Source organism: Rousettus aegyptiacus, unplaced genomic scaffold, assembly GCF_014176215.1.
Source record: "Rousettus aegyptiacus isolate mRouAeg1 unplaced genomic scaffold, mRouAeg1.p scaffold_m13_p_14, whole genome shotgun sequence".
Classification (NCBI taxonomy): Eukaryota; Metazoa; Chordata; class Mammalia; order Chiroptera; family Pteropodidae; genus Rousettus; species Rousettus aegyptiacus.
Genome location: NW_023416289.1, coordinates 46,394,878 through 46,420,273, shown reverse-complemented (window position 1 = coordinate 46,420,273; position 25,396 = coordinate 46,394,878). Strand labels below are relative to the sequence as shown.

Below are 25,396 nucleotides of genomic sequence, written 5' to 3'. Positions count from 1 at the left end.
CAGCAACGCCTGTCCGCTTCTGGGGCCCGATGTCCGCCCGGCCACCGCCTACCCTCCGGGCACCGCCCCTCCGTGACGTCACTATCACGGGTGTCTCCCGGCCCGCCGCGTTGTGGCGTCACACAGACCTCGGCCCCGCCCGCCGGTTCCTTCCCCCGCCGCCTCCCTCCGCTCCCCTCAAGGGGCGGGGCGTCGCGATGGGGCGGGGCGTCGCGATGAAGCGGGGGCAGGAGTCGAAGCCGGCCCTCGTTGGAGCAGGTGGGGCGGGACCAGGTGGGATGTCAGGTAAGAGGCAGAATCAGGCCTGGAGGGGTAGGACCAGGTGAGGGACGGGGCCGGAGATGCGGAGACCCAGTCCGTAAACCCCCATCCTCAGCGTGGGGCGGTCCCGAGCCCCACCAGCGGGCCGGGGGGAATTCCCGGCTCAGCCTGCTGGAATAGACCCCCGAACTTCGACCCCCTAGAGCGCGCCCTGGTTCCAGCCTGTCCCACGGGCCGGCCTGGACGGCTCCAACGCCACCTTCTGAGCGGCGAGTTCGACCAGCTGCGAGACTTCTCCATCTTTGAGAGCAACTTCGTGCAGGTGTGGCACCCCAGGACCCCCTGAGATGGAGGCCGGGCCTGAGCCACGACGTTCCGACTTGGGGAACCCCTGCTCTTTCTACCTCTGATTACTCCCCCATATCGTTCATCTCCTAGAATTCCTGACTGACACCTCATCCCCAAACCCCTGAACCTCCAGACTTTGAGCTTCTCTATGAAACCTGGCCTCTGATTCCCTTGGTCGAGTTTCCTTGACTTACCTGGATGGCTCTTGACCTTTGACCCCAGGATCTCTGCCCCCTTACTTGGTGTTTAATTCACTTGGTCCTGACCCTCGATCCTACCAAGATTAGTTACTTCTGATCCTTCCCCAATCATGCACCCCCCCCCCAAATCTATCCAGCTTCTAACCCTTCCCTCCACTCCCGGACCCCAGGTGACCAGATTAGGAGAAGTCGCCAACAAGGTCACCATGGGAGTGGCAGCCTCCAGTCCGGCCCTGGAACTCCCAGACCTTTTGCTGCTGGCCGGCCCCGCCAAGGAGAATGGACGCCTGCAGCTCTTTGGGTGACTGCTCCCACCCCAGCCTACACCTACTCCTTCCCCCTGGTCATCCTGGGCCCCTTGAAACGCCGCCTCTCACCCATATGACTGCCAGAGCCAGGTGCTTTTGGATGGCTATCGGCCCTCTCTGGGCTGCTGGCCACCTGGAGGACGAGGACAGGGCATAGGGGCTAGAAATCAGGGGTAAATAGTCATGCGGGGGACAGTCCTCCACCACACCCTGGCAGGGGTCAAGAGAATGACCTTTTATGCAGAGAGTGTTGCATGCTAGGCATCCCCTACATGCACATAATCTCATCTCTGACATCATACTCTTATATGGTGGGTCCCCTTAGTGCCATCCTCCAAAGAGATAAACAGATCCAGAGAGGGGAGCAGCGGCTTGCCCAGGGTCTCACACTGGGTCAGGCGTGGGCTGGGATCAGAGCCTCAGGCTCTTCTGACTGAGACCTCTCGATTCTGTGGCCCCTGTGCCACACTACACACTGCCCCTCAGGTCTTCGTGCTTTCGTGGAGAGAGTAACGCAAGTCCCACTCCAAGATACAAAACACACACAGCATAAAATACACTTTTCTCCCGTCCTAGGCTCCTGTCTCCAACTCCAGCTGCAAATACCAACATATTTACATGATTCGAGTGTCTTTACAGAGACATTCTGCCTGTGGATTTCACTTTTTTGACTACATTTCACAGTTAATGGGGTGGTGGTGAGAAAAAAGGAAGAAGGGCTGACTCACATTGCCCCCCCCCCACACACACACAGCCACAATCCTTTGCAGTTCTGGGATTCACCAAGATCTTTTCGTAAGTCAAGTGGCAGAATCTGACTCTGATGGGAGCTAACTGAAGGCTACTTACAGCCTTTACTTACTCCCCATATAAATTTAAAGCATTTCACAGAGCAGCATTTGGACGCCTTGTGCTGTGCTGGACATTTTCCAGTCTGCAATATTCCTTTTCTTTCCAGTGCTAATAGTAGCTCACTAAGTCACAGCCTGCAGCTGGAAGGACTCTAAGGATGGTGCTGAGGGAGGCTTTGATCCCTAATCTCCTTCACCACCCTCCTCTCCCCCAAACATGTCATGTAGGTACAACCATGGAGCTTACTCTGCAAACTCAGCCTCAAGACTCACCCTGGCCCCTCTCTCCTAACTAGCTCATTTCTGATGGGCAGCTGGTGTCTCTTGGCCCTTTAAAAACAGCAGCAGGCACATGCCCTATGCTCCCTTCCCTCTGCTCACTCCCTCAGCGTGCCGTCAGTATTCATTTCATAACAACATGAGGACAGCCACTGGGCATACACGACTGAACTAGCTCTGCCCCCCGGGCAGCTTGCATCTGCCCTCTCGCTGGTACAGCATAGTGGGGAACATCCCTGAATGACTGTCTGCCTCCAGACGGCTTGGGTTCAAACCCTGGTATCTCCTCTTCACTGACTTTGGCCGAGTTCCCTACCTGTCTGTGCCTCAGTTTCCTAATCTGGAACACGAGGATGAGAGGAGAGAGAGCACACCTCCAGACCACAGGCGGGTAAACTGAGGAAATGCATATAAAGCGCTTGGAGCAGCGCCGGGCACAGAGCATGCGCTCTGTCAGCGTCAGCTGTTAACGCTTCAGTTTCAGGACCACAGCAGGTGGAGCGCTCCACTGAGGGACGCTGAGGTTGCGTCGGGGGCCTGGGGTGCGGAGGCCAGGGGCCACCCACGTGCACAAATGTGAGGGTATCTAAGATCGATTCCTAGAGGTAGAATTGCTGGGCGTGAAGGGTAGGTGGTGCCCCAGTGCTGTGGTTAGGAACACAGATGACTTGGGTTCAAATCCCACCATGTGATCTGGGACAGGTTACCCACCCTCTCTGGATGGCTTCCTCTTCTGCCTTGTTGAACCTTGAATCAGGCTGGGGGCCTGAGCAATTTGTTTATTCAAATACCTAACAAGCATCTGTTGAGGACCTACTGTGTGTCAGTCTGGATACTGGGGGAGCAACAGTGAACAAAATCGGGCAAAGGTCCTGAAGTAGGACCCGCCCGGCAGGTTTAAAGAGCAGCGAGGAGGCCGGTGTGGCTGGAGCCCGGGGAGCGAGGATAGGAAGCGCGCGGCGAGGGCAGAGAAGGAGCAAAGCGCTGACCCCGCAGTCCCGGAGGTCGGGAGGCTCGGGGAAGTTTTCGCTGTTACACTCCGCCGCGCGCTGGCCGGCGCCCCCCGGCGGCCGCGTGGGGAACAGACCGGGGGTGGTCGGACCCGGGTGGACTGCGCAGGGAGTTAGAAGATGTCGGATTGTGGGTATGTTTTAACGGCAGAGGCGTCGGCCTTTGGTGGCAGGACTGGATGAGGGTGAGAGAGGAAGCTCCAAATGGAACTTCCAAGTCGGCGGCTGCCTGTCCGAGTCTGGGGCTTAGGAGAGAGGACAAGTGGGGGACACAGTGCGCCCTGTGGATGGCAATTGGGGGTGGATGGATAAGAGTCCAGAGGCAGCTAAAGTGAGAAAGGACCCCTTCCTGGAAGAGGGGGGCGGCCCGGGAGGGCTGTGGAGCCAGGGGGCGGGACCTGAGGCCGCCCCTCCCGCCCGCGCAGGCTGTTCCCCTTGCAGTTCATCCAGCTCTTTGTCCACAACGAAAGCCGCTGGCAGCTCAAGGTCAAGTTCCGCACCGGCCGCGCCTTCTACCTGCAGCTGCGGGCTCCGCCGGAGACCCGTGACCGCGAGTTCGGCCAGTGGGTGCGGCTGCTCTACCGCCTGCGCTTCCACTCCGCCGAGGGAGCCGTGCCCTTCACGCAGGAGTACTCGGCGCTGGAGGACTGGGAGGAGGGCGATGAGGACGAGGAAGAGGATGAGGACGAGGACCTGGCCGAGGGGCGGGAGGTGAGGGGGCCGGAGGGCGGCAAGTCCGGGGTGGGGGCTGGTCAGGCTCCTGGTCTGCGGGATGAGTGGGGGGGGGGGACCCTGGACGCCTGGGTCTGAGTGGAGGTGACCGGGGACCAGACTCCTGAGCCTGAGGGCTGTGCATGGAGGACTGCAGGACCTCAAAACACCGGGTCTGCAGGGCCTTGGTGTGCCAGCTGAACCCTAAAATCCCTGACTCAGCACCCCCTCTCCACGTGGGGGCTGGAGAGTGCAGAGTCAGCCAGGCCTGGGGACAGGCGGTGCACTGGCCTCTGGGTGGGACTCTTCTTCCTATCCCCCCACTGCATCCCCAAACCACAGCCACATGCGCAGTCAAGGCCACTGACACAAACACCCTCTCGCACCCAGCTTCAGGCCACGGAAGCCAGACTGGACCCGCTGGCCTCTGAACTCTGGGGACTGTGACTGCCCCAGCACCCTCGAGGTTGCCAGAGATCTAAGTTCCCTACTTCGGGGCCAGACAGATGGATTATTAAAGTTAATAAAGGTCGGCTGCTAAGAACCCCTCACCAGGTCCCAAGTGCTGTCCCCACAGCCGCAGACTCATCCCGGCCGCCTGGCGACACGGTGTGGCTGCCGCAGAGTGCCCTTCGGTGCATGGAGTCCGGCCCCTAGGGGCCACCCTGAGACCCCGCGCCCCCCTACTCCATCCTGACTACCTCGCCAAAGCAGCCTGCCCAGCCTGGCCCTTGGTGCCTCCCCACTCCCGTGGTTGCCTTGGCGGCCAGCCTGCCCCCCCCCCCCCCGACTCCCGTAGTGAGTCTGGGGCCAGGGCCTCCCCTCCTCTTGGGTCCCCCTCTGCTGCCTGTAGTTGCCATGGCAACGCAGCTGCCTCACGAAAGGCGGAGGCCTCCACGTACTCTGTGTCCACCAGGGCGCTGCCCGGTGGGGGTTGGTTGCCACAGCAACCTGGCTGTCCCCCTACCCATCTCCGGGTGACTAACCCCTGCGGAGAAGGAAGGCGCAGCTACAGGTTCAAGGACAGACACAGGACTACAGACAAGATTATCATCTCCTCAGCGATAATTCCAGAAAGGAAAACTGCTCAGGGGGTGGGACGGGACTCGGCAGCCGATTCTCTGGCCAGCGGAGAGCGTCTCAGTTCGGCACTGCGGGGGAGATGAGAAAAGGGTGGGTGAGGGGGACGGCAGGCACACACGCCTTCCCCAGTGCCTGTGCCGGGCCAGGCCCCTCCGCCTCGGACCCCGTCTCCAGCAGGGGGAGCTGTGTCCCCTTTTCCTCCCCGCTCCCTGCACTGTCTGTGGGGCGGTGCCCCAACACCGCGCTGCTCCTGAACCCCCACACTGCGGCGTTCTGATGAGGGACTTCTGAGCAGCTGCCGGAGACAAGCAGTCACCAGAATCCTGACGTGGGGATATTTCTGAGCTGATTTGACAGTGGATACGGACAGGACACGAGAGATTGGGTCAGCCTGGGAGAATGACCGCCACGAAGCCTGGGAGAGTGAGGGGTCTCCCTGAGCCCCGGGTAAGGGCCTGTGGCCACTTATGTCCCACTGGATGTCAGGGACAGGGGAAGTCACTATGGGATGGGTTCGGGAAGCCACCTCTGATGGACTTGACTAGTAGCCTCCCCACAGAGCCATGACTGGTGGATATTTGATGGACAGGAGCCCGAGGTGGGAGAGGTGAGGATGAGTGTTCCGGATGGAACAGCTTGTGCAAAGTCCCAGGGGTAGGAGGACACGTGGCCAGTTTGTCCAACTGCCAATGAGCATGTGGAGCAGGAGGGGGGTGGGCCTGCCAGCCACAGGACAATGACCCAATGACCCCGGTGGAGGGGCTCCAGGGCTGCTGGGGAGCCTGGGGAGGGCGGGTCCACCACAGATGGATATACCCCCCCCCAGGGCCCTGTGTGGGGTGCACTGGAGAGAGACGGAGGTGGGGAGGGGCTGGGACCCTTCAGGAAAAAGAGGGCACACAAGGCTGGGGCTGGCACTGTGGGGCAGAGCGAGGCCTGGCCAGGAGGAACAGCACGGGGGCCGGCTGCAAGGGGAGGCATTTTTCGGGGTTCCCACAGGCAGCCCTGTCCTGCCCCTACCCATGTTCGTTTGGACGCCATGTCCACAGTTGCCCTGCTGGAGACCCTGGTGACCATTCGCTAAGCGATCCCCATTCACTTCTTATGTCTTTCCAATCCTTCAGAAAACCTTGGACAGCTGTCCAGACTGGGGCTGGCGCTGCTCCGCCCCACTTCTCCGATGCCCTGTGCCTGCCTCACTCCAGCCATGCCCCCGCGCCACTCCTCCCCATGCCCCTGCACCGCTCCTCCCCGTCCCTCTGTGTCGTTCCTCCGGTGTCTGTCTCCGGTGCCCCAACCCCGCCCCTGGAGGACCTCGGCTGACAGGTGACGGCCCTGCGCTCGGCTCCACGCAGCACAGCGCGTATGGTTAGCTTTGTGAAGGGTGTGGGTGCGGCCGGCCAGGCAGAGCGGCTGCCAGCTCACCTCGGACCTCCAGCTTGCACTCGGCCAGCGCCTCACCCAGCTCGTTGACGGCAAGGCAGGAGTAGGTCCCTGAATCGAAGGGCGACGGTCGGCGGATGTTCAGTGTCAGGATCCCCTGGAAGTTGGTCGACAGGAACTTGGGGTCTTCGCGGATCTCCATCTTGTTCTTCATCCAGACCACCTTTGGCTGTACAAGGGGACGGGAGAGGAGGCCAGCTTAGGAGCGTCCCCTGGCTCACGTCAAACGGGCCTTGGGAGGAAAATCCAGATTCTATTCTTGGCTGTGCCACCTCCTAATGTGGCTGGGTGACCTGGGACTGGTTGTTTCGCTGACCCTCAGCCTCTCCTCTTGTAAGAATGAGAGCTCCCTCCTCGCAGTGACCTGTTCCACTGACCCTCTGCCCTCACCACCCCCCCCCCGACTCCAGCCGCACTGGCCACCTCGCTGTTCTTCACACAAGCCAGACAGTCCTGCCTCAGGACTGAAACACTGTCTGTCCCCGCTTCCACCACTGCTCTCTCTCCTCTTGTCCCCTGACCAGCTGCTGCTCATCTCAGGTCTCAGCTCGCACATCATTCCCTGGCCCCTGGACCAGGTCCCGAAGGCCCACTTTACACTCGTGACCGCCTGTACTTCTCTGGCATGCTTGCCACCGTTTATAATTTTATGGTCATTTGTGTGACTTTGAATAAGTGCCAGTGTCCCCCAGCACAGAGGAGCAAGTCTCCTCTGATTCATGAGCACATCGAAGCCTCTGAAAATGTGCGGGGGGGAAAAAAATGAAGCAAATGATGAATGAATGATGTAAACAAGCAAATGCAGCGAATGAATGAACTGAGTAAATGGATGGAGTGGGAGGTGAATGAATGAGTGGAAGAGTCAGTGAATGAAGCAGACAGATGGAGGTGGAGGGCATGCACAGATGAGTCAGCTGTGCCTCCAGGGCCTGAGGCCGAAATGTTGGACATTAGGCCAGAAGGCGGCCAAGTTTCTATGTCCAGGGCCCAGTAGTCAATATGTTCGCCCCCGTGGGCCCTGTGGGCTCTGCAGCCATGGACACTATGCAAGCCAGTGTGTAGGGTCGTGTTCCAATAAAGCTTTGTTTAAAGAAACTGATGGCATGGATGTGTCTCACTGGCCGTGGTTTGCCAGCCCCTGGTCTAGGTGAGGTGCAAGTGTCCATGTTCCCAGATAGCGACTGGAAACTGGGTGGGATGGGGAGACACAGCAGGCCTTGGGGGACTCCGTTCTGGGGGGACGTTAAGTGTGAGGCTCTGGACTGGGGCTCCAGTCAGAGGAGGGGGGAGACGGTAGGAAGTGAGCAGACCCCACGGTCGGCTCCATCTGGGTGAGGACCCCCTCCGGGGTCACGCACGCGCCCACGCACCTTTGGTTCGCCTCTGACCGCACAGTTGAGGGCGGCGCTGTAACCAGCCACCACCACGCGGTCTGTCAGCGGCGTCAGGAACTTGGGGGGCGTCCGGAAGTCATGCTGCTTGTACTCGAACGGTTTCAAGCTGATATCTGGGGGAGGGGAGGCGCGTCTATGAGGCGGCTGACCTGGCTCGCACCCCTCAGCCCCACCTTTCCGTTACCAGGGACCATCGACTTGGAGTCCGCGGGGGAGGGGGTTGTGCAGAGTGGTCACAGTCAGATCCCAGCCCCTGCTCAGGTGGGTGGCGGTACCTGACTTGAGGATCCGGGCTGTGGTCTTGGAGACACCAGGGGACTCGCTGAGCCCACACACGTTCTCGCTGAAAACGCGGAAGTAGTACTCGTTGCCCACGATGAGATCGGCCACGGTGCAGTGGGTGTGGCGACTGCGCTCGTAGACGGTGAACCACTCCTAGCGTGGGGACAGGAAGGGCCCGGAGAGTCGGGGCCAGACGCAAGACAGCTCAAGGGGGCGGGGAAAGCATGCCCAAGAGTGCCCGGAGCTAAGAAAACCCGCCATTCCCAGCAGCACTGTTGGCAGGGGCCAGAAGGTGGGACGGCCCAAGCGCCCATCGGCGGGTGAAGGGCGCCCCAGAATGTGGGAGGCGCAAGCCACGGAACATTACTCAGCCATGAAAAGGGGTGAGGCACTGACACCTGCTACAGTGTAGCGCTGATACGTAGAGAAAACAAAACGTGAGGCCGAGCGAAAGCCAGGCACAAAGGCTACACACTGTGTCATTGTGTCCACAGGACACGCCCACAACAGGCAAATTCACAGAGAGCAGGTGGATGGTGGCTGGGGGGCCGGGTGGGAGGGCACGGGGGTCACTGCTTTATGGGTACGGGGTTTCCTTGTAAGTGAAGAAAATGTCTTGGGACTAAGGAGAGGGGATGGTTGCCCAATGCAGGGAACGTACTAAATGCCATTTAGAAGGGTTAATGCTTAATTATGTGAATAAGAAAAAGAAAAGCCATCATGCCCCAAATCTCCGTGGGAAGCCTTCCCTCCCAGCCCCAGCCTGTTCTCCCGGTCTCTCGGTGCCTCGGTTTCCCCAGCTGGGACGTGAGGGCAGCGGCACCTGCCCTATAATCGGCCAGCTGTCCCCCTCCCCTCAGCTGACCCCGCTCAGTCCCAGGGCCCTCTGGTCCCTCACCATGGTTTTCTTGTCAGCTTTCTGGATGAGATACCCCGTGACCTCACTGTTGCCGTCATCCTTGGGGGGCTGCCACTCCACCAGCGCATTGGTGCCCCACACCTCCTTCACCGTCACGTTTATGGGTGGCCCTGCCTTTTCTGAAAGGGGGTGGGTGTTACGCCATTCAGGCTCTTCACTCCTCTCCCCTGCTGCTCAGTCCCCTGCCCCCTGTGGCGGCCCCGCCCCGCCACGCACCCACGACGCTGATACAGATGGTGGCCGTGTCCTTCATGTTCTCAATCTGCACGCACAGCTCGTACTCGCCGGAGTCGGAGCGGGCCGCCTGCCGCACGAAGAACACGGTGTCCGTGTCGCTGGTGCGCAAGTTCACACGTGACGGATCCACGGGCACGCCGCCCTTCGTCCACACCACCTGGGGCCGGGGCTTGCCCTGGGGGCGGGGAGGGGTGAGGAGCACAGGTCAGCGGGGTCTGGCTCGCAGCATCTGACTCTTGACCCCTGACTCCGGCCCCACCTGCGCACCTGGAAGGGGATGAGGAGGTTGATGGGCTCCCCCACTCTGCGGATGTAGGTCTGGCGCAGATGGCGTGGCAGGCGGATCTTGGGCTGTTCTGGGGACGCAAACAGGGAGGCTGAGCGCTAGGCGGGGGGGACGTTCGTGGGGACACAGGGAAGAGGTCGTCAAGGGAATGGGGCCAGGTGCTGGGGTCGCTCACCGACGATCTCCTGGATGGTGACGGGCTGTGCCAGGATGGCCGGCTCGCTGCGCCCTGCGATGTTGACCCCCACCACGCGGAACATGATTCTCGCTCCTGTGGGAAGATTCTTGACCGTGAAGCCACAGCGCTCGACGGGCTCCGTGTTAGCCGGGACCCAGTCCTCAGCTGTGAGAGAGAGAAGGGGAGCGTGCTGGGCCCTCCCCCGGCCCGCAGCCCCTCTGCGCCGCCCATAGCCCCTCCCACGCCTTCAGCTCACAGCCCCTCAGGTTTGCTAAGCGAGGACTGTGACCAGGTTCTGCAGGCGGCACACGTGTTAGCTCATTGTCCTGCCGCCGCCCTGTGTCATCCCCACTTTAGAGCTGAGGGTATTGAGGGGAAGAGGGGAAGAAACCGGAAGTCACGCTTGGTTGGAGACAGCCCCTCAGCTTTCTGCCCTTGCTATAGGTGCTTTTCCATCTTGGGTTCATGGCTGTGGTCCGTGAACCAGTGCAGGTCAGACCCGCAGGCCACAGAGTGAAGTCTAACGAGAGTAGGTTCTGAAACACGGGGGTGGCAGTGACATAGACTGCGGAGCGGTCCCCAAGGGGAGAGATGGGGTAAAGAACGATGGGAAGACAAAGAGGAAGACGCTGCCCAGAGTCCCAGCATCCGCCAGGGACATGGATTACCGAACGCAGTCATCGCTGTGCCCTGCCAAGACCTGGGAGCTGTCCGCCATCTTTAGATGAAGAGACTGAGGCTGAGACTTGCCCGAGGTCACACGGTTAGAAAGTGTAGGGGCAGGATGGGGACCCACATCTGTCTGACTTTAAGGCCTGGGATACGGTGTCAAGATCATCGTGTCTGTCTTCACAGAGAGATGTCCGTGTTGGGGATTTCCCTATAGCCGTGACCTAGGCCTGGCATGGAGTCAGTGCTCAATGCACGTTTGCTCAGTGGGGGATCGGTATGTGGGAATACAGACGGGTGGGTGGATGGAGGGGTGGGTGAGTGGATGAGTGGGCAGGTGGGCAGGGAGTTGGGCAGATGGATGGATGGACAGATGGATAAATGGATCAATGGATAGGAAAGACGAAGGAATATAGCTAGTAGATAAATGCTTGGATGGAAGGCTAGATAAATGGATGAGAAAGTATTGCTGTGTGGAGGATGGGTCCGGGGGAGGGAGACAGGGAGGGAGAAAGGCAAAACCAGTCACGGGGGGCCTGGCTTGCCCTGGTCTGTCCCAGAAAGTCATTTTATGTGCAGACACCACAGGGCGGCTCACGGCACTGGAGCATGGCCCCTGCACTGCCCCGTATTCAGTCGCCTGGACGGGATACCCATTGGGGTCCATGTGAGCCACCGCACCCCACCAGAGCTGATGGGGTCACTCACAGTCCTCCAGGCAGTATTCCACCAGGTACCCATCGATGCCGCCCGCCCCGATCCTGTTGGGTGGCCTCCACTTGAGGGTGGTGGTGGTATCTGTCACATCCTCCACTGTCAAGTGCTGTGGTTCACTCGTGGGTGCTGGAAGGATCCAGGGAAAGGAGAGGTGGAGGTAAATAAGGGGTCAAAGGTCATCAGGGAGGGTCAGGGGTCAGAGTTGAAGTCACCAGTAAGAAGAGGGATCAATATGGTGGGTCAAAGGTCAATGAGCAACGATGTGTGTCAAGGGTCATTAAAACAAGGTATGAAGGGATAATAAGGTCTCCAAGGGCGGGGGTTGGCGTTAGTCTGCTAGGTCAGAGATCATTGATGTATCTAGGCCACAGCTCGGAGTCTAGGACCACAGAGGTTGGTGGCTCGTGTGAGGGTGAGTGAGGCCAGGGGTCAAAGGGTTGGGATATTGTATGAGAGGGGAGAAGTCAGCAAATTCTGTGGCATCAAAGGCCAGGGTGATGGGCAGGGTGCAGGTCAGAGGCGGACGGGGGCTAGCGAGGGTGCAGAGGGGCATCACCAATAGGCATGAAGGGCTTGGTGTTGACGCTGGGCTGGGACACCCCAATGGCATTGACAGCGAAGACCCGCATCTCATACAGGACGCCCTCGATCATCCTGGTGGACTCGTAGGTGGTCTCCGGAAAGACCTCGAAGTTCAGCTTCATCCAGCGATGAGAGCCCTTTTTCTTCCGCTCCATGAGGTACCCTGGACACCCCCCAAGCAGAGAGGAGCAGGTGGTCATGGAGAGGGTACAGAGGGGTCACAGGTCTGCTGGGGCAGTGAGGATCACATCAGAAGTTCACATGGCCCAGGGAGGCCTGAAGCCACGAATCCTGGGTTGATCTCGAGATCACAGAGCAGGCAGAGGTCATGGGGTCAGGGATCAAGCAGGGTCACAGGTCATGAACCAGGGGACCAGATGTCACAGAAAATCCCAGGCTATTGGCCAGGTTGCTAGGGAATAAAGAATGACATCTAAGATGGAAACCAGGTCTCAGAGGGAGTCACTGAGGATCTTAAGGACTTTTGGAGGTCAGAGAGAGATGGGAGGTATAGGAGGTCAGAGGTCATAAGAACTCTGGCATAGGCACTCACCAGTGACTGGCTGCCCCCCATCATACTTGGGTGGCTCCCAGACAAGAATGGCCCAATCCTCTCCAACTGAGGTGACACGGACAGCTTCCGGGGGGTCTGGAACATCTTTGGGGGGAAGTGGGAGAGTCAGGGGGCCCCTCATGGCATTAGGGACCCCCCCCACCAAGCTCAGCCCCTTCGGCTCCCTCTGCTCACCCACAACCCGCAGGAAGATGGAGGCCACGTCCTCGCCAGCAGGGTTGGTGACCTTGATGGTGTAGCGGCCCTCGTCCGCCCGCTCAGCGCTCTCGATCACGAAGCTGCTGCAGTCCACCCGCTGCTCGATGCGGGTCCTGCCTTCGGTCGCCGAGAACACCTGCACATGGCCACCAGGGTGCCTTGCTCAGACCTGCCTCTGCCCCTGCCTTGCTAGAAATTTCCCAATGGCTCCCCATCACCACATCACACTCAAGGCCACAGACGAGCATGAGAGGACCTATTGGGCCTGCACCAGCCTCACCACCCCTCCCCACGGCCCTCCTCGCCTGCCAAACGTTGCCCTTAATTAAACACCAGACTGGCTCGTCCTCAAGATCTTGTGTGCAGCGCCCTAACCCACTGCTCTATTTGCTCTGCCAGGAAGCACACAGCTTGCTGAGTGAAGGCGTGAATAAAGACTGAGGCTATAACTTTTCCAAAAGAGGAAACCGAAGCCCAGAGAAGAGAAGAAAAACTGAACCGTTCCAGGGCCTGGAACATACAAGGTGAACATATTTGTTGGATGGATGAATGGATAACTGTGTTGGTCGGTAGATAAATGGACAAATTGATTAATTACTGGATGAGTGCATGGATGGATGAATTAATTGATGAATGGAATGATGGGTGGGTGGGTGGGTGGATGGATGGATGGATGGATGGACGGATGGAAGGAAGAAACACCCACTATGTGTTAGGACAATACCATGTACTGGACAAATATACTCTCCTCCTTCAAAACAATCCTGTGAAGAAGGTATCACGATCCTCATTTTACAGTGGAACGTAAGCTCAGAGGGGGAAAGCACCTTGCCTAAGTCACCCAGCAGAGCTGGGAAGGACGGACAGGACACAGGGGAAGCCCCGCCGCACCTCGTCCCCCTTCAGCCAGGTGGCGACGGGAGGCGGCTCTCCTGTGATGGCCACATCCAGTCTCAGCTTGTTTCCAGCCACGACCAGAATCGAATTCTCTGAAGTCTTCCCTGAGCAGTCCAGGTGTATCTTTGGTGGCTCTGGTGGCAGAGGAAAGATTCTGGGGACCTGGGACCAGGGCGGCTAGGCCCTCCCAATCTACTATAGAGGGTCCCTGGAGAAGCAGGGTTCCAATAGCCATAGGTCCAGGCCCCTCCCCGCCAGCCCCAGGCCCCCAGCCCCTTCTCTCTCAGCCCTGGGGGTCCAGGCCCCCAGCTCCCCACTCCTCCCTCAGACCTGAGGTCCAGCCCCCGGTTACCACAGTAACCCTTGGCCCTTACCTTGCTTGGGGACGTACTCCACCTTGATTTCTGGGGGACACAGAAGACTAGATGGTTAGGTATGAACACAGTGTGCCCCTTTTCCCCTGCTCACAGCCCAGGGGCAGAGGGGAGTGTCCGGCATCACCCCGGGAACTGGGGTGCTGGGGTGCTGGGGCGGGTTCAGGGCCGTGCCTGCCTCTCCTCCCATGTGTCCCCCACACAGTCACGCTGCAGTGCCATGCAGTGCCTTCCCCCCTCTTCTCATCCGACTGCCCCCACGGTCGCCAGAGGCCCTCTGTCCCCCACAATATAGTCAAGGACACTTAATCCTGAGGGGGGCGTCCGGGCCCTGGGGTCCAGAAGGGCAGTGGGAAAACGAAGGGGCCCCCTCACCCAGGAAGTTGAGCTTGGCCGAGAGGGACAGGGCGTAGCCGTCGGGCACGAACGTGTAGTCCCCCTCATCCTCGGGGCGGACATCATCGATCACCAGCTTGTGGAACCTGAGGGTTTGGGGACACAGGGCAGCGGTCGGGCCGGTCACCCTGGAGACCACCACAGAGAAACAGGCTCCTCCGCACGTCCGCAGGCCCACATCCTGGGCTTTGGAATGTGGGGTTCGCATCTCAGCCCTGCCCCTTACTAGCTGCTGTGTGACCTCGGGCAAGTTAACCTCTCGGTGCCTCACCTTCTTCACTTGTAAGAGAGGCAATGACGACAGTCTACGCCGGGGGTGGAAAGCACTTGGAATGCTCATGTAATGAGTGCCCTTTGAGCTTTGGGGTTCGGTCCTGTAGCCTGACACCACCAGCACAGAGGGCCCCTCACATGGGACCTGGAGGATGCCGACCTTCGCCAAGAGCTATCTTTAGGAACCCCACAAGGACACCACGTTCAGTGGCCATCAAGGTGGCTCTCTGCATTCCACAGATGACTGGATGTTTGTCTCAGGATGCTCGTGTACCACCTGTTGACTTCTGGCCCCTATTTCCTTACCTAGATCCCCCTGTAGTAGACAGCGGCCACGGGATTTTCCCTCCCTAAACCCATGCTGCTAGCAAAGAGATCTTACTGCCTATGACTTCCTTTGGCCAATAGAATATCATGAAAGTGACATGGGGACCGTTCCCAGCCCAGGACACAGAGGTACAAGAAAGGCCATCCTGGCTCAGACAGCTTCCCTCTGACCCACATACTCATGATTAGATAAATCCTTGTTCTTTTAAACCATTGAGTCTGGGGATGGTTATTACGCAGCTAGAGCTAGCTGACACACATGCCCCGTCCGCCAGCCACCTGCACCGTCGCCTCCGTACCTCCCCACGTGGGATATGGTGATCCTCTTGCTGGGCCGCACCTCGACCCCATTCCTGTACCACTTGCCCGTCACTTTCTCATCAGACACCTCACACTTGAACACGGCCTGATCTGAGGCCCTCACCGTCAGATCTGCGATGTCTTGCAGGACCTCTAGCTGTTTCTCTGGGCACGGAGAGAGAGTGATGGAGCTGTCACAACTCCAGCCGGTCCACAGATGTTTGCGAGCACCCGGTATGTGCTGAGGACTGGCCCAGGCACTTGGGGCTACAGCCGTGAACCCAGAAATAACCACCGGCCTTGTGGAGCACATGTCTTAGCTAGAAGATGGACTGAGCAGACAAACACACAACCGTGTGACGAGAGGGCACGGTGAGGCCTGGAGGGAGGCTGGACAAGCCCACGGGAGGATGCAGGAGTTCCCCCGTAGCAGGAACAGCATGTGCAAAGGCCCTGAGGAGCACCACAGGCTTGCCAGTGGGGGAACGGCCAGCAGGCCAGTGCAGACCAGGGAGGTGGCTGTGCTGGGCGGGGCCGTGGGGGCCAGATCAGGAGCCCTGGGGGCCACGGAGGGGACTTTGTGTTGACTCGGAGTGAGGAGGGAGCCGCTGGACGGCGCTGGGCAGACACCTGAGGTCTGACCCGCCATTTTAAAATTTTTTATTTTTTTCAATAAAACAATGAGTTTACATGGTTTAAAAATACTATAAGAGGATTTAGACAGAGAGGAAATGTGACAGCCACCTACCTCCAGTCTAGATCCCTTCTCTAACAGTGTCACCCATCCAGCCCACAGCTATCAATGCACATGGAAATTCCCTTCTCTTGCCCCTCCCTCCCCCACTTCTGTCCTTCCCTCCATCCTTCCCTCCCTCCTTCCTTCCTTCATTCCTTTGTCCTGCCTCTCCTTCCCCCCCATGCAAACAGTAGTACATTTGCTTTTCCACCTATCAACACACCACAGGGCCTTGAATAACATCTCTTTCGATGTCGTTTCGTTAAAACATCAATCGGATACCACAGAAACTGAATCCTCGTTTAGATCAGTTGGCCTCTGGGAAAACTGGTTTTGTTGTACGTCATTTGGCCACAATTTTAAGAACGTATCTGTGACGTTAAGTGAGGACTTACTGGAAATCCCTCCATTTTTGTAAACGAAAAAACTGTCCTTTTTTTATGGCTACCTCTGTATATACCACACTTTATTTGGCCTATAAATGACAAGGATTTTTTTTTTCCTTTTTATATTTAAAGAATTACTGACTCACAGGAGTTTACAAAAATAAGTGCCACGCAGGCCCTGCCCCACCCAGAGACTTCGCCCCGTACCTTCCACGATGAGGTCGGCTTCAGACTGGCCACCGTTGGTCATGACCTGGTAGCGGCCGCTGTCCTCCAGGGTCACTTCCGAGAAGATGAGAAGGTGTCGCCTTCCGTCCTTCTTGAACCGGTACCGCGCCTTGTAGGAATCCTCCCTCGTCATCTCCACACCATCTTTCGACCTGGGCAGAAGGGACGGGAAGTGAGATGTGAGAGCCCGGCATGGCCCCGGCGAGGATGTCAGGGAGTGAGTCGGGGGCCAGAGAGACAGGAGTCCAGAGGGGGTTCCTGGAAGTGGGGAGAGATCGAGGTTGGCAGAGGCATCTTGAATGGAAGGGTCACAGGTGGGGGTCGAGAGGAAAAAAAGAAGAGGAGGAGGTCACACGCCAAAGGGAAATGCTTCAAGGTCCTGGTTGGAGGTCAGGGGACACAGAAAGAGGTCACAGGCAGAGGTCAGAGCATAGAGGAAGTTCTTGGGGTCATGAAGAGATGTCAACTATTGTGGCCTCTGTAAACGATGTGTCTTCCCCTTCCACGGACTCTCCCTCTTCCCACTAACTTCTATTCTACCTCCTCATCGTTCAAATCTCGACTCAACTGTCACCTCCTTCGGGAAGCCCTCCCTGACCTCCTGATTCCCTTCTTTTTATCAAAAAGTGGTTACAGCATCACTTACTGCTCCTCTAAAACACCAGTCAAAATAGAACTTTTATACGTGTCCACGTGATGACCTGATGAATTCTTGTCTCTGCCCCTCACACACACGCATCTCGACAGTTTACCAGATCATAAACTCCACGAGGGCAACTGCCGTGTTGATGTACTTTCTCTCCATTATGTCCCCAGCACGTAAGAGAGTGACACCACACAACAGGTGGTTCGACAAATACTTGACAGATGGGTGAATAGGTGTGCCGGGGTAGACGAAGGATGGGCAGAGAGATAGGTGAGTGGATGGGTCAATGGATGGATGGATGGATGGATGATGGATGGATGGATGGATGGAGGAGTGGGTGGACCATTAGATGGAGGATCGTTTGAATGGATGAATAAATGATTTAATGAATCTGAAATAGCTAGAATCAGGAAAAGGACCCTGAAGAGGGTAGAATGGGTAGAAGGCAGTTCTTCTAGAATTTCTAGAGGTCATAGGTGAAGGTCAAGATTTTCAGAGAAAGGCTGAAGTCTCCTAGTCACTACTGGGTAAAGGTTCAAAGTCTCCAAGAGAGGCCATAAAAATGGCAACCGATGCAAAGAAGCCGAGGGCATGGATGTGGAGATGAGAAGTCGGGTCACTCACCACATGACCTGAGCACCGTCCTCCGACACCTCCACTACCATTTCTACCCGGTCGCCCACAAACACCTGCTGGTCCTCAAGAGGTGTCACAATCAGGACTGGAGGTTCTGTGGGACACAGTGGGGAGAGGAGGCCAGTATTTTCAGGACCCCCCCCCCCGCAGAACCCCAATCCCCAGGCCCAGGCAAAAATCCCAGCCTCACCTTTGACAAAGAGCTCGGTGAAACACTTCTCGTCGGCCACGGCGACTTCATAAGCAGCGTCATCTGCCATCGTGCACTTGTTGATGGTGAGGATTCGCTTCTTACCGACATTCTCAAACACGTACCTGAGGCGAAAACCTCACCTCAACCCAGGGCATGGAGTAGATCCTAGCCTGGGGATAGGTCTGCTCACCAGTTCTCAGGCCAGTCACTCCCTCTCAGAGACAGATTGTGTGGGAGGGGATAGATGATCCAACTTCTAGCCTTTAAATATCCAGAGAGGAAATGCTAACTGTCCATCCATAGGTACCCACCCTGCCCTTCCACTCAGCAGAAGCACACGGCAGCGCGCCAAGAGAACTACATTTTCCAGCCTCCCTTGCGGCTGGGATGGCTGTGCCTCTGAGTGCAGGCCAATAGCATGTGAGTGGATGTGACTAGGTCATCTGAACTGCTTGCTCTGGACGTCTCTCCTTCCTCCTGCCTGTCCGCCAGACACAGGTGTGCCCCTGACTCAGCTTCGATCACGCAGATGACAACGCTTCACGCAATTGTGTGGCCAAAAATATGGAATCCGGGTCCCCAAAAAGTCTCTAAGAGGAGAGCTGGCCCAACCTGCCTCCATCAGCTAGAAATACATCTTCTCAGTAACTTAAGGCACGCTAGGGACGCTAGTTCAGCAACCCACCTGTACTTTAACTAACAGAACTTTTCATCTCATCCAAAATGCTCATGATGGCAAACTCAGAAAGCACAGCCGAGGACGACATAATTTAAAAAGAACCCATCTATATAACTGTCCCAACGAGAGGTACCCTCCACAAACATTTTGGCCTCTGTCTTTCCACTCTTTTTATCTACACATAAGTAGATAACATTTTGTGAAGCAGAAACGGGAGCTATACTTCTGCATAAAATCATCTCGAATGACTCCCCCAAGTTGGGAGATACATTTCACAATACCTTCTCTAGCGACCGCACAGAAACTGAGCACGGAAAGGTCCATTTCGGTTGTTCCTCACGTTTTGCTAAATAGCAAAAACTTTGGTGAACATCCTCACAGCTCAATATGTATAACTGTAATGATTCCCCTCAATAAATACCCAGAATCGCACAATCTAAAGGCTTTTCTACATGCTGCCCTTCTGGAGAGTTAGCGATGGCCACATCGATGGACCTGTTTCCTTGTGTCTCCTCCGGCACTGGGTTTTATCATTTTGCAAATCCTTGGCCCACGTGGAGAGCAGAAAGACCATCATCCTCACTTGCCATATTATTATTGCTGTCTGCAAGGCCGAATGTGTGCTTCATGGCATATTGGCCATTTGGGTTTCTTTCTTGACTGAGTAGTTGGTCTCTCTTGCCTTTGTCTATCTCTCTGCTGAGGTGCTCGGGCTTTCTGTGTGGGCAAGGGGCTGAGTTTCCTGGGTTACGTGTTGCCACTGGCATTTCTGGGCCCTCTCTCTGGGCCCTGGAGCCCCTCTACTCAGAGACGACCCCACGTACGTACTTGCTACTGGGCTTGATCTCCTGTCCGTTCTTGAACCACTTGAGGGGCAGGTCTGGGTCACTGATCTCCACCATCAGCTTGATCTTGTTGCCCCTGTCCACCTGGTAGGCTGGATCCAGCTTCTTAGTGAAGGCTGGAGACGGAGAAATACAGGGGTGATATAGCTCAGAGATTCTCACCACCCTGGTCATCCCCAGAGCTGGCAAGTCTCCCTCCCTAGACCATGGGTTTTCCAAGGCCAAGGTCAAGAAGCCTCCTGTGAACTTGGAGGTCCTGCAGAACAGGACTATGTTACTCTTAGAATCGGGACCTTCAAAAGATAGGTCTGGGGTCCAAACAGTGGATACCCATGATGCCAGGGTTCCTACAGACCAGCACTGACCTTCACTCTTCTTGACCTCGACCTTGGCCTTCTTGAGCCGCTTCAGCATGCCGCGGAGGTCGGTGATGCCGTACTGGAAGGCGATCCTCTCATACTCGCTCTTCTTCGCGCCTTTCAGGAGCTCCCAGATCTCGGGGGGGATGCCTAGGTCGTCGTCGTCCTTCTTCTTTTTTTTCTCCTGCTCGACCACCTCCCTGGGAGTGTGGAGGGCAGGCTGGGCCACCACAGGACTTCCCTCTACCTTGTCTGCCCACTTGCTGTGTGACCTGCTCGAGTTGCTGGCTCTCTGGGCCTGTCATCCTTTATCGTCTCCCTCCTGAATCATCGCCCCGGCTCCTCCCTGGCCTCCTGGCCCCATCCAGTCTCCTATCCCCCGCACCGAGGCTACTCCCCACATGCCCTGCAGGGGTACTTCTGACCCCCACATCAGATGCCATCCCTTTCTTGTTTAGAACTGGGTGGCTGCATGCAATGGCAGGTGGGTAACGGACAGGCCGCAGGGTGGTGGAGAGGTAGATGGATTTGTGGGTAGATAGATGGATTAGTCGATGGCTAAAGAGGTAGCTGGTTGGCTGGATAGATGAGACCAGTGGGTGGGTGGCTGGGTGGGCGGATGGGTGGATGAATGGACGGATGGATGTTTGGTCGGGTGAATAAGTGAATGAGGCGGGGAGCTGGAGTCTGAGTGGACGGGAAAGAGGACGAAGTGTTAGAGGTGGGCAGATGGCTGTGTGGGTGTGGGTGGATGGGTGGGGGGCTGGTGATGGGGTGGGTGGGGAGTGGGTAGATGGGGGAGGTGGCGGAGGGGTGAGCAGGAGCCATGGACGGCGGAGGGAAGCAACAGGAGCGGTGGGGCCTCGCCCGCCATCCTTCTCCCCCTCGACCCCCATTCTCCCAGGTCCTCACTAGGTGTGGTGGGCTCACCTCTTCTTCAACAGGCCGCTGAAGTCCAGCTCGCCCGCATCTTCCGACTTCCCTTCGCCCCTGTGGCCGTTGAGAGGGGTATGAACTCCACAGAGGTCCTGTTACCCCAGACTTACCCCGAATCCCCAACTGCTCACCTTGCCTGATCCCCCTGCCCCTCACCCAGGGCCCAGGGGCACTTACGATCGCTTGAAGCTTTCTAGACTCTGCCCGGAAGCATCCTGACTGGGCGCTGGGGAGAGGCAAGGGGTGGAAGGGAAGCCGGGCTGGAGGCAGGGACTGATCCAAGACCAAGAGCCCCCAGACCCATGCCGCCTCCCCCTCGCCTTTCCTTTCACCTCCTGGACCAGCACACCCCCTCACGTAGGCCCAGACGCCCTCTGCTTCCACTCCTCTCCCTGGCCGCCAGGCGCCACATTCCCTCAGCGGCCACCCTCTCTCACACATGGCCTGCACTCCTCCCTGCCCGGACCTGGGTGTCCTCATTCCCTGTGCCCTCCATAGATAAGCTCCCACATCCTGGGGTGCAGACCCCCAAAGCCCCTACACCCTCAGGGCTCCACGCGCATGCCCCTAGATCTGCGTGACCTCCCGTTAGTCCTGGACACCCTCACCCTGAACCCACACACCCCTATTCTCTAAGCCTGGACTGGCCCTGCGGCCACTTTCTCAGGATTTCTATGTCGGAACCTATACCTGTGAACGGTTTCCCCAGTTCTGAATGCCCCAGCCCCTAAATCTGGACTCCCTCATCCACAGTCCTGCCTCACCTCCACCTCTTCGCCCCCCAACCCACCACCGCTGCCGCACCCCCGCCAGTGTACCTTCCACATCGATGTTGAAGCTGCAGCTGTCGCACATGTCCTTGGCCTTGACCTCGAGGCGGTAGTCACCACGGTCCCCCAGCACCACCTTCTTGATTTGTAGCTCCACGTTATACACCTGGGGGCCAGGGCCAGAGGCGTGGGTGCCACCCCCACCCACAACTCTCCCTCCAAGTCTCACCCCTGCCCTGTGGGAGGGGCTGGCTGTCTCTTCCCATGCCTAGACGATCTCGACCTTGAGACCCACGTGCCTGCCCTCCTGAGCACAAGTCCAGGTGCCACCTGACCAAACCCAAATGCTCTCCCCTGTGCCCGGCCCAGCCTCTACCAAGCAGCCCCACCCTCCCTCCGTCCCCTGTCTGTGGGGCTCCGGCCCACGACTACGCCCCACATGGTCACGGGCCTCCCTAGAAGCAGGGCCCACAGGGGCCTCACATTGTTGGCGGGGTCGTGGGTCTCCTTGAAAGAAAACCGAGCCCCACTCTTGATGCCCAGCTCCAGCCACTTCCCCTTGAACCACGTGATGGTTGGCTTGCCGGGGAGCTCCTTCCCGTTCACCTGGGCCACGATCACCACGTCATTTCCTGGGGGACAAAGGGGGGACACAGAGACGCTATAGAGAGGACTGTGAAGCTGGGAGCCCCCTGCCCCTCCTCCCTCAGACCCAGGGCTCCAGGCCCCCGGACCCCTGCTCCCCAGGTCCCCTCACCATTCTCCACGGACACAGATTCTGGCCTCTTCAGGAAAATGCCGGTGGGCTCCTCGGTGGTGGGAGTCTGCTCCTCGGGCGGGGCTTCTTCTGGGGGAGAGGGTTAGAGGCTCTGAGGCAGGCTGGGAGGGGGCAACAGGCCACTTTGGGGATGAGGCCTAGGGCCACTGAGGTGCCCTTTGTTCAGAAGCCAAAGGCCACAGGGCAACATGGCTTGACCTGGGAAAGACCAGTGTGTCCCCCAGGGGACTGTGTGACCGTGGCCAGGCTCCCCCACCCCGTGTGTTCTGAGCTGCACGGCTCAGTGAGGAATCTAGTCAGTGGTCGGGGGGGCAGGATCGCAGCAGCCAGGCTGGGGGCCCCCCGGCTCCTCCCTGGGCTGTGAGCGGGGGAGGAGCAGGTCAATTCCTAGGCTGTGGGGAGGACAAGGAGGGTACAGTGGGGTGAGGTGAGCCTGGAGAGGCGATGAGGTCCACGTTCTGCCAAGCCCACCATCTCACCTTTGGGGGGCTCTGTGGGAGCCTCCTGTGGGGGTTCTTCCTTGGGAGCTGGTTTGTCGGCATCCTTGTTTTTGGGGGCCTTTTTGGCTGCTGTGACATGGGTTTGAGATTGAGCACAAGCTCAGCAACCTCTTCTTCCAGAACTCAGGAGTCTGGGCCACCAGCCCCCTCCTCCCTGAGGCCCAAGAGTCCAGACCTCTAGATAAATTAAATTTATCTCTGGTCCCCAGAGTCTGTGTGATCGGGTTTCTCCTTGCCCCGCCCACCCCGGCAACCACTCCCTGACCTTTTGGGTCTTGGTGGTAAAATTAGCTCTTCCTCTGGGCTGGAAACTGGACACCTTGTGCTGACCACAGCACCTCTGCCCTGCCCTGCGTACTGTCTCCTGGCCCACGGGGGCCCCAGCTGCAGTGAGGGGCTGGACCCCCACTTCACAGGCTAGTTGGCATGGTACCCGTGGCCTGGGTACTCCAGGAGGGAAACCTTCCCCAGGGGCATGACTCTTTTGTTCATTTCCCCATAGAGAAGAAGCCCCATCCCCATATAAATAAATGTCCCCCAAGCCCATTCAAAGGACCCCAATCTACACATAAAGAAAGGTTCTCAACTCCTCTATGGAGAAGGTCCCCTATTCCCTCCTCCTCATACAGAGCTCTCTTCACCATGCAGACAGGAACCCCTAATCTCTATACACACGACAACCCCATTTCCCTAGAGAAAAGCCCCAATCCTCACTCCAAGAAGGGGCTGCTCCCCACCCGGGGGACCCCAATCACCACGCTAAGACTCCCCAATCTATGCACACAGGACTCCCATCCCCACCCGGAAAAAGGAGCTCAAATTCACAGAGATTCTCCACCTGTGTCCAGAGATGGGCCCCCAACGCCCTACAGAGGGCTCCCCACCCAACACATATATGGGACCTCCATGCCGCCCAACAGTGGGAACCCCTCCCTACACAGAGGAGGTGCCCCTTCTCCCAACCCCATAAAGGCAGGAGCCCCTAGTTCCCATTCAGAAGGGAGGACCCATCTCCACACAGGTCCTAGAGAGGCCTGAAAAACACCTGGTTTTGGCTCAGGCATGTCGCGAACCTCCTCCCTGTTCCTCTGACCGCAGCTGTGTCCTGCTGGGCCCTAGGGAGGACAGGTGGGCCCCCAGAGAGAGCCCTTTAAAGAGTGCGGTGACTCCCAGGAGGCTTCGGGAGGATCCGGCGGGCCTCCTCACCCGCCCCTGCCGCCACACAGTCCCACCTACAGGACGAGAAACAACAGCAGGACAAGGAGAGATGGCGGGCGCCATGCCAGGTCCCCAGGGAGGAGGGGGCTGGTTAGGACACCTGTGTCTGAGGAAGGAAGCTGCTGGAGGCCTGGACTCCTGGGTCTGGGGGCAGAAGGGACCTGGAGTCCAGATTCTTGGGTCTGGGGGAAAAGGACAGGATGAGGGCCCGGGCTTCTGGGTTCTAGTGCGAGAGGAAGGGGCTGGGGTCTAAAGGGGCCCGTGGCACCGGGGTGGGGTGGGGGCAGGGAGGAGGCAGGGTCTAAAAAGCCATTCTTAGCATCTGCAAGTCAGGGGTTTTCGGGAAACCAGAGCCGGGAGGGAGGGTCCAGTTTCCCAGCGTGGGCAGGACGGCGGCCCGGGGTGTAGGTGAGGGGGGGTGTCTGTGCCGGCGGGGAGGGCGCCCAGGCTCGTGGACTGCGGAGCCCCGCCCCCGGCCGTGCACACACCCGAAGGCCTGGGGCCGCGGCCACCTGGGACCCTGGACTGGCTTCCGCCCCCCCATCCCCCAATGCCCGGCCCGCTCCCCGCGACTATTCCCGGAGCGGGCGCAGCAGGCACCGGACGTGGGTGTCTTCACTGGGGGCGGGCGCGGAGGCCGGGAAGGCCCTGGAGGGCTGCCCGGACGTTGGCGCCCTTCCCGGTAGGGGGACCTGTGGCTTTCTGAACGTGGGTGGTAGTGGCTGGAACTGGGGGCTGAGGGAGGTTGGGAGAGGAAAGGGTCTTGGGGACCCCAGGTATTATGGGAGGAAGGCGAAGAGGTGGGCGTGAGAAGGAAGGGAAGGGTGTGGGGGACTCGAGGTGCGGGACCCGGTGTGAGGGAAGACAAGTCCTCCGGGTTTTCTTCCTGACCACCTCTCCCCTCCCCTGTTACCAAAACCCCCTAGGAGCAGGAAATTTCCCCGCCTCCAGGAAACGCCAAGCCAACCCAGAGGCAGACTCCCTATGACGTCACGGGTTGCCAAGCAGACTGCCACGCCGCTCCCGCGTTAGCGGCATCGCGTCTGGCCCCGCCAGCCAGCCGGAGGGCTGTATCCAGAGAGAGGAGCGGGGAGATTCAGAGAAGGAGGACAGAAATCTGGAAAAGGGGGACAGAGACCCAGAAGGGTAGACACAGAGATGGATGAGAAACAGAGACCCAGAGAAAACGGGACAGAGACCCAGAGAGAGAGGGAAGCAGAGGGAGGGCCAAGAACTCTAGTCGTCATGGAGACAAAAACTGAACCAAACCAGTGCCTGTGTAGCTCAAGCCTTCAGGCTCAGCCTGGTCCGGCTCTGACTGCTTCGGTCATCACCTCTCTCTTCTCCCTCCCTGTCCCAGTGTCCCCGAGGGCCGACAGGCCCCAGTAG

General features: G+C 58.3%; 2 protein-coding genes across 2 annotated transcripts; one reads left to right on the top strand and one right to left on the bottom strand.

The window, feature by feature from the left end:
• FAM71E1 (family with sequence similarity 71 member E1) lies at positions 1 to 7,785 on the top strand. The gene is made up of 5 exons (XM_036232650.1): positions 1 to 285; positions 465 to 583; positions 980 to 1,110; positions 3,683 to 3,968; positions 6,176 to 7,785. Exons 1-5 carry the CDS (start codon positions 30 to 32, stop codon positions 6,422 to 6,424), a joined length of 1,041 nt encoding a protein of 346 aa, XP_036088543.1. The 5' UTR covers positions 1 to 29; the 3' UTR covers positions 6,425 to 7,785.
• MYBPC2 (myosin binding protein C2) lies at positions 7,638 to 25,315 on the bottom strand. The gene is made up of 26 exons (XM_036232706.1): positions 23,835 to 25,315; positions 22,769 to 22,858; positions 22,269 to 22,358; positions 21,995 to 22,143; positions 21,560 to 21,677; positions 20,919 to 20,967; positions 20,736 to 20,795; positions 19,812 to 20,005; positions 19,430 to 19,562; positions 17,920 to 18,044; positions 17,718 to 17,823; positions 16,427 to 16,599; positions 15,097 to 15,262; positions 14,177 to 14,283; positions 13,802 to 13,831; positions 13,422 to 13,561; positions 12,312 to 12,666; positions 11,733 to 11,921; positions 11,168 to 11,302; positions 9,788 to 9,955; positions 9,594 to 9,682; positions 9,306 to 9,501; positions 9,069 to 9,208; positions 8,164 to 8,323; positions 7,865 to 8,001; positions 7,638 to 7,682 (listed from the first exon to the last, which is right to left on the bottom strand). The coding sequence occupies exons 1-26, from the start codon at positions 23,851 to 23,853 to the stop codon at positions 7,638 to 7,640; spliced, it is 3,363 nt and encodes a 1,120-aa protein (XP_036088599.1). The 5' UTR covers positions 23,854 to 25,315.
• Between the last annotated feature and the right edge of the window lie 81 nt (positions 25,316 to 25,396).